This window comes from Bactrocera neohumeralis, unplaced genomic scaffold (assembly GCF_024586455.1).
Source record: "Bactrocera neohumeralis isolate Rockhampton unplaced genomic scaffold, APGP_CSIRO_Bneo_wtdbg2-racon-allhic-juicebox.fasta_v2 cluster11, whole genome shotgun sequence".
NCBI classification, from domain to species: Eukaryota; Metazoa; Arthropoda; class Insecta; order Diptera; family Tephritidae; genus Bactrocera; species Bactrocera neohumeralis.
In genome coordinates, this window is record NW_026089624.1 from 13,122,881 (window position 1) to 13,131,364 (window position 8,484).

The 8,484-nt window shown below is 38.2% G+C and overlaps 1 protein-coding gene across 1 annotated transcript; it reads right to left on the reverse strand.

Moving 5' to 3' along the window:
- Nucleotides 1-6,334: 6,334 nt before the first annotated feature.
- LOC126765924 (carnitine O-palmitoyltransferase 2, mitochondrial) lies at nucleotides 6,335-8,209 on the reverse strand. Its single transcript, XM_050483636.1, has 3 exons — nucleotides 7,411-8,209; nucleotides 6,550-7,345; nucleotides 6,335-6,489 (listed from the first exon to the last, which is right to left on the reverse strand). The coding sequence occupies exons 1-2, from the start codon at nucleotides 8,136-8,138 to the stop codon at nucleotides 6,550-6,552; spliced, it is 1,524 nt and encodes a 507-aa protein (XP_050339593.1). The 5' UTR covers nucleotides 8,139-8,209; the 3' UTR covers nucleotides 6,335-6,489.
- Nucleotides 8,210-8,484: the final 275 nt, after the last annotated feature.

An 8,484-nucleotide genomic window follows, 5' to 3' on the forward strand; every position in this document is an offset into this window, starting at 1 on the left:
AATGCGCCACGCACCGGGCCTACTCCAGCGCCCCGAACTGTGGTGGCAACGACGCCGGCAATTGCACCAGCAACCACGCCGGCAACTGCACCGGCAATAACGCCGGCACCTGTACCGGCACCTGTACCGGCAACCGCGTCTGTAGCACGAACTTCGGAGACCCTAAGGTGTCCCATCTGTCGGCGCCCACATCGCCTGCATCATTGTGGGATATTTAGGGGTATGCGACCCGTGCAACGGCAACAAGTTGCACAGGCACACGGACACTGCCACAACTGCCTGTCACATAGACAACTGACTCCGGAGTGTGAGTCACGAGGGCGGTGCCAAATATGCCACAGGCCGCATCACACGCTGCTACATCGTAGCGCGGCTCGCGAAGTGAATCGGTCATCCCTCCATCGCGGCCGCATGCCCCGACTCCAGCCCGCAACTCGTGGCGCACACCAGCGCGACGCAGCGTTGCGGCGTCGACAGCCTGGGCCACCACCTCACCGATCTACGGGTCTGAGCAGCGTTGTGGCAACGCTGCAACAGCTGCAGCGCCTTTTGGGCTAAACAGTCGTTTAGGGGGGCCGGGATGGCTAAATGAGCACCTGACCCCCTCTCAAAATAATACATCTACACCTCTCACAATACACACCATACTCAACACATCATCCTCTCATCGCATACACACCATACTCAACACCACCAACTCCACACATCATCCTCTCATCGCACACACACAACTCCACACGTCATCATTTCATCCCACACACACCAACGCATCACGAATTCAACACACATGAAGACACCGCACAAAAAATAACAAAAGGGACCGACGGACTAGGCGCCGGTCTCTTTCTCGATCAATCCGTGCGCCTACACGTATCTGCTAACCAAACGTTCAATGCTTAAATCAAGATGAGTGCCGGTAATTTGTTGTGTGAGCAACGTCAGTTTTACTAAATATAAAGGTAGGGAGTTTTCACAACGTCACCAAAGGTGGCTGTTGAAACTGCAAGAGTTCAATTATGAAATGGAATATCAGAAAGGGAAAAATAATGTAGTAGCAGATTTTTTAAGACGGATTGAAAACTCTCCAAAAATCGACGAACGCAATGATAAAGAATCCAATTTAGAAATGTCAGATACAATACATTCCGCAGAAGAGGAGCTGTTAGAACATTTCTTCATAAAAGAAGAAATTGTCAATAAGTATAGGACCCAAATTATAACAACATATAGTACCCAAACGGAAGTTCAAATAATACATGGAAGAAAAGTAATCGAGATTAACCCTATTGATACGGAGAACATATTGAAAAATATTTTCCGAAGACATATTGACAGGGGCAAAGTGGGTACTTCTTCCGAAGTGGAGGAGGCCGATTATCACAAAATTCAACTATTACTTATAAGCATGTTTTCTTGCAATAGTAAGCTGCAATTCATAAAATGTACAAGAGCAACAGGAATTATACAAGAAGAAGACCTGCATAAACAAATTTCACTTTACCATAGTAAGGAGTCAATGCATAGCGAAATAAATGAGACTTACAATACACTTAAGGATAAAATATACTATCCAAAATTAAGGGAACATGTACAGCTAATTATAGGTAATTGCGAAAAATGCAAGCAAATTAAATATGACAGAGAACCGATAAAGCCGAAGTTTAAAATAACAGAGGCACATTCATATAAGAATAAAATAATACATGTGGACATTTTTCATTTTAAAAAGCAGTCATTTGTCACAATAATTGATAAGCTTACAAAATTTGCAGCAGTCTATAAAATAATAGATAGAAACTGGCCCACAAAGAAAGCAATAATAATTGACCATTTTTCGAATTCGGTAAACCAAAGAAAGCCAATATGGACAACGAGTTTTGGGCAGAACGATTAGTGGCATATCTTTGGGATGAAGGAGTACAGGTACATCTCACAACGCCAAACAGCCATACAGGAAATGCGGACGTAGAGAGATTGCACTCAACCTTGTTGGAGAAACTAACAGGAATTAAGGACACTGATGTTTCAACAGAGATAAGAATTAAGGTTGTTATAGGAAATTATAACGATCGGTACCATTCTACCATCAAATGCGCACCCCGAATTGCAAGATATGAAGTGCCTTCCAACGTTTTGAAGATGCGATTGGAAAAGTTCAGAAACAGTATAGATAACAGGAACAAAGAAAGGGAAGACTATATAGAAACAAGAGAAGAAGGTCCAATAAAAAACTACAAAAGAGTACGGCATAAAGTTCAACCGTATTACCGAATTAATCCACTACAGAACGTTCATCCGACGAATATGAAAAGACCAATGAAATTGGTAAATATTGAAAACTCAAACGAAAGAGATGTAGATACATTAGGTTTAAGGGCATTTAATGGGGATAACAACACCTAAAAAAAAAGGTATTATGGCATGATTTTTGTAATACCCCGGTGGGTACGGGGTTTTCCAAGAATATACCCATGATAGGTGATGCCTGTCGTAAGAGGCAACTAAAACCTGTGCTATTGAAAATTTAAATAAACAAATAGTTATTAATGAAGATTTGAATAGATCATTAAACATTTTGGAAGAGACCATAGAATCAGGCAGGAAACAATAAAATCTCTAAATAGAATAACCAAAGAGCAAAATATAATTGAACGAAAATGTTTGTATAATGACAAAACTAAAATTTATAGAAAATAAAATTCAAGAAATACAAGATAACATAGCGGCGGCAAAGTACAATATGCTGGACCCAAATATGTTAACTGGAGAAGAAATTGAAAAATATGAAATTGATTTTTACAAATTAAAACTGGCAAAAGTAGGAGTAGTAGTATATAAAAATCAAACAATTATATTTGCCATTCAAATACCGAAGACTTTTTTTTTAAACTAAAATACAAATAATAACTCCGCTACCAAGTAAAATAAATTACAGAATAATGAAAAAGAAAGAGTTGTCACCAATATTGGCGAAAACTATTTCGATTATGAAGCTAATAAATCATTCAAAAATGTAAAACTATGTAAATGCTGTATATTTTCAAATATATGTGAATTTATATACAAAAACAAAACCGCAATACAGGAAATAAGCGATGATACAGTAATAATAAGAAATGCACATAACGAAGTAATGAAACAAAACTGCGATCATAGAAAAATCGCACTAAATAATAATTATGTAATTAAATTTGTAAATTGTAAAATAGAAATTTTGCAACAAGAATACAAAAATAATAAAACAGAATATATTCATACCATTGTGTATCCGGTCGAAAGATTAAACCAGAGCTACACATCAAAATTGACATTTATGTAATGATATCGCATTAAAAAATATTGAAAATGTAAAATAAATTGAAGAATTGAAATACCATAAAAATGTATCATATGGTATCAACCTAATATTAATAATTATAGTAATGATAATAATAGTAATCATTACAAGAATGGTAAAGAAGAAAACAACTAAAATAAAAATTGTAAATACAAGAACTCAAGAGAGTTCTAACAGTAACGTTGGGGGAGTTACGTCATCAGATGACTCCACCACTCCCAAAATATTGCGAAGAAGCCTATTTTAAATAATTAAATAATAATTGTAAATATGTGTATTTTGCAACTATAAATACATATATACAAAAGTTGCAAAACAGCGTAACCAAATACGGTACCATGATCGTGTATATACAAACACACATTTATAATAGGTTGTCAAAAAAGTCTTGCGGTATTTTTATTGAATTTTATTTATTTTTATTTTTTTTCTACTGTGCCGGTCTCTTTCGACCAATTCAACGATTTTATCGCAATTTTCGACGACAGGCCTTCCGGAGCGTTACGCATCTTCGACCACCTCTACACCAGAACGAAAACGTTGAAACCATCGTTGTGCGGTGGAAATGGAAACTGTGTCGGGTCCATAAACTGCACAAATTTTATTGGCGGCTTGAGATGCATTTTTGCCTTTATCGTAGTAGTACTGTAAAATATGCCGCATTTTCTCTATATTTTTCTCCATGTTTGCGGCGCTATAACTCACAAATGACTTAAAACAAACGACAATCAATCAAACACGTGTTAGCGCGTGAAATGAGCTTTCCAAAAAGGTATAGCATGACCCGATGCGAGAGAACTAGAACTACGCGCTTTCAGCGCCAACTAGCGAAAATACCGCAAGACTTTTTTGACAACCCAATATATCTACATACATACATGAATAAACGTTCTTGGTATCGTATTACCTAAATATTAAATTGATTACTTAAGTTATGCTGGGTCGTTGACAGAAATAATAAAATGACGAACCAGCACAACGGCTCTAAGTAAATTACGCTAAGCATAGTTTAAGAATGAAATGATAATTTAATAAAGAACCTGACGGCAAACCGCACAGTACAGAGAATCAAGCTTTTTTATTCATAAAACACATTTGCTGTTCCGTCAACAGAAAACGTAACTCGCGCTTCGTCGCCACTCACCCCGAGTGGCCAACAGAGCACCTCCACGGTCCCCAGTAGCTCAAACAGGCAACATAGCTCCAACTCTGACTTATCCCCTTCCCAGCCTTCACCAAGCAACACCACAGTGCGACAACCGCCCCAGCGGGTTCTACAGCTGCAACACGCGTATCTATAGCTGCGGTCCAAGTAACGAAGTTAAACAGCCACTCAGATCTTCTGAGTAGTGCCGGTTTCAACGTTTTACGTAAGGATCGCGAGCGGGATAATGGCGGTGGTCTGGCCTTCATATTGCACAATACCGTGCAGTAAGAAGATATTGACCGCAGGGATAGTACCCTAGAATGCCAGGGCATAGCTATTCCGTCAGGCAATGTCGAGCTCGAAATATTTAAATATACATCCCCTCAGTTACATGTTGCTCTACAGGATATCACCCGAATATATTTGCGCTACTTCTTGGTGAAAACCGTCTGGTACTAGGCGACCTTAACGCGCACCACGATCTTTGGCATTTCTGTCTGTCAAACGATCGTAGGGGGATGGAGCTGACATTCTGCACAATGCATTACGAAGCCCCCACCATCTGTCCATAATTATATCGATCGAGAAACCTTCCGATTTTGTTTCTGTCGACAACCGCACCTTCGTTAACTTTAACAAAGCTAACTAGGTCGACTTCACAGAATTTGCGGATAGCAACTTCAACGCTCTACCCTTTCCTCCACCGACCCCCTTCCAGTAAACGACGTTCTTGGAGTCAAATCACCAACAATCGCAGCCGAAGAGCTCGAGTTGCCGCGAGAAACGCGAGTGATCCAGCGCAGCTTCGTTCTGGATACTGTAGCAGGTTAAACTCCTACATATCCAGAATAGACCCAGACGTATCCAATATATGTCCTGCATGCAATGAGTCTCTGCATGACTCTGGCCTTCTCTTTTCATACCCTGCCAATCCCACTCATCTAACACCCCTTTCCCTGTGGTCCGACCCCGACGGCACTTTTCCTGGGCCTCCCGCTAAATGACGTGGACGAAAACATGGATAAATATTACCGTGTTAACGGGGATTGATACTCCGTCAAAACAACAACAACTCATCCTTGGCACCCTTCACTGCCACAACCGTCAGATCATCTGTTAGAAGACTGGAATCAATATGGCAAAGCAGACCTTTCTTCACCAATATCGTTGATTTGTTAAATTTTTAATTACGCTCGGGATGTATGTCGTGTAGTTTTGTAACTTCTGCACAGCGACCACGTTTCCCGATGCAATTCATGGTTCCTTGACTAAGGCCCAGTAGAAGCGATCTTACATTTGTGGAGGTCCACTTAAAGTACACTAAGCCCTTGGTTTTGGACCATCAGACTACTGACTGTGTTCTTTCTCCACCTCCACCTGTTGTAGGACAAGTGAAGTAGCCACGTACAGAAAATCCTCTGCCGCCTTATTGATCAGGAGGATGTTGCTTTGGTCTCCATCTTCGTTAATCGATTTCGCCACGCTTAACACCCTCCAGTCGGTAGTCTGTTTTTTAAACAAAAGTTAGATAACATTTAGCACCTTAATACTCACTTTTTGACACTGAATATAACCTTTAATGTTTCTTCTGTGGGATCGAACGGTTTGCCATGATTCCGCACAATCCTCCAGTTTTTTAGTTTTCGTCTTTTCATTCTTCGTTCTATAAAAACTTGTTACTAAATCCCTATCTCTCGTTTGTACTGAGTAATTAAAAGAAATTTCGTACGAAAAATGTTTGAAATTCTAACACTTTTAGTTTTTTAGTTTTGTCGAATGAATTAACAGTTATATATTTTTATTCAAAAATCGCTAAAATAAAATTTTTCCGTATTAAAATATATATCATGTTTAATTATTTTATATAGCTTATTTCACTAGATGTTTTAAAACTCTGGATATATCACGAAATGCTGTTTGTAAGCTGTCGACAAATTCTTTTCCGTTCCGCTCATTTTCATAGGAAGAAACTATTGCACCACAGTAATCATTTTGTATTGAATATCTGTTTCATATAAACAACAATGATAATAAAGAATACACACTTTTTATGAATATATCATACTCACGCTATTCCCAAACCATCTCGTACCACTGGACCAAAAGAGCCAGCCAACAAAGCGTTGGATGATAAGGTTGAAGTGCTAATGATATTGTGATTGATTTTAGCATACGCCTCACTTTCATATACAGCAGGCAATTCTTTTCCATGCAGTTTAGCTTGATGTCTTAAAGCAAATAAATGTCTGTCGAAACCTTGTCCCATTGCAGCCTGTTTCGTTAGCTCATTGTGCACGTACGAACTCTGTTTGATTAAGGAATATAATTCACTTAAATGTGACTGCTTTGCAAGACTTCGTCCCAAGTTTTCACACACGTGTTTTGTCGCCATGGTGCATGGACGTACGGTTTCGGTGCGGCCGTGTCGAAATGCAGCCGTACTACAAGATTCATAAGTTCCAACATAATCATTAAAAGCTCTTTTATATGCGAGTTGAAATGAAAGTTGCATTATTGCATCAGGGCTCAAACCAAGTGATTTGCATATATCTTTATTCAGTTCCGGATATTTTAGAATATTTACATTCAGTTGCTGCATTATATGCTTGTTTTTCAATATAGTTTTTTGTATTGCATTTTCTACATATGCGTCTGTTTTTAGTTTGATCGATCTTATGCACTTTATATTTTCAGTATGATTAACTATTATACTAGGCTTTGCAAAAGGATTCTTTATAGTTTCTTGGTATATCTCATTAAAATATCTTAGTACGGCGATTCCGTCGCCCCACGAGTGTTCGAAATTTACAGCGGCCGTACCATCTGCAGTTACTATTAATGATACTGATTTATCAAACCAACTATAAAAAGAAAAAAAAATTTTGTGCATAAAAAGTGTTTGTGATAGATTTTACTTCCTCCTCACCGATTTATGCCGTCACCCGCTAACAAGTCCTTGAGCAATGGTACAAAATTTTCTTCACTGTATTTGGGGGAATTAGATGAGTCTAAACAAAGGCAAAACAAAGCAGCATCAATTTCTGTTTCAAGAAGTCGCTTATTTTCCCCTCCTATATTATCGGTTAAATACTGGCGCAAACTAGCCCATTCGTCCCGATTAATAGTAGTCAAAGTTCCAATGGGTACAGTGGAACTACCGTTAGTATCAGCCTTATTTAAAACCGTATGCAAACGCCCGAGAATTACTTCTGGTCTTTCTATGTTTCCATCTTTGTCCAACACATCTACTGAATATAAATTGCCACCACGAATGACTAATATATGTTTTGAGTTTTCATTTTGCACTAACGAATCTTTCCCTTTTCCTGGTATTCTAGATACTCCAAAAAGTCGTTTGTACTGGCTCATATCCAAAGGAAAAGCTTTGAAAGCATAAGCTGCATATGTGGCTATTCTTTCAGGAATAAGACACATAATATTCTTAAATCCCTGCGTATCGCTTTTCTTAGCATTCAGATGATAAATCTCAGGATCTAATAGGTGTGCTTGTAACGAACGCCAAAATCTCATGGAACTTATCACTAAATTAGTGGCGCGCAGCAATTGGTCTTGATATGCCTCTTTTGTGTCGTGTTTCATAATAAGCAAGGGATTATAATTAAGAGGCAATGGACTTCTATCACGTAAATACATGTCGAACCTATATATGTATATAAAATTATTGCAATAACAAAATATATAGCATGAAGAGAAATATACATATGGCGTTAAAGCAACATCGACACTTACCAGATTATATTTTGCAATATATGTATGTATAAGTAAATTAGCAATTAAATAGAAACAAAGTGTTAAACTTTCGACTTATTTTTTCGAATTTTGAAAATTAATATTGAAAATCTAATTTTTAAACCCAAATGTTTGAATTTAAATATTTTTAAACCTGCTTATAACTCGTTGTACCGATACAAGAACTAGTAAAAATGAGAAAAATGTAAAATTATTATGCATACACAGCACGCAAATAGCACAAAGAATG

Coding starts and splice junctions, on each gene's coding strand:
- LOC126765924 (XM_050483636.1), bottom strand. CDS start 8,138: ATGTATTTACGTGATAGAAGTCCATTGCCTCTTAATTATAATCCCTTG. Junction 7,346..7,410: donor GCGGGTGACGGCATAAATCG/GTGAGGAGGAAG, acceptor TTCTTTTTATAG/TTGGTTTGATAAATCAGTAT.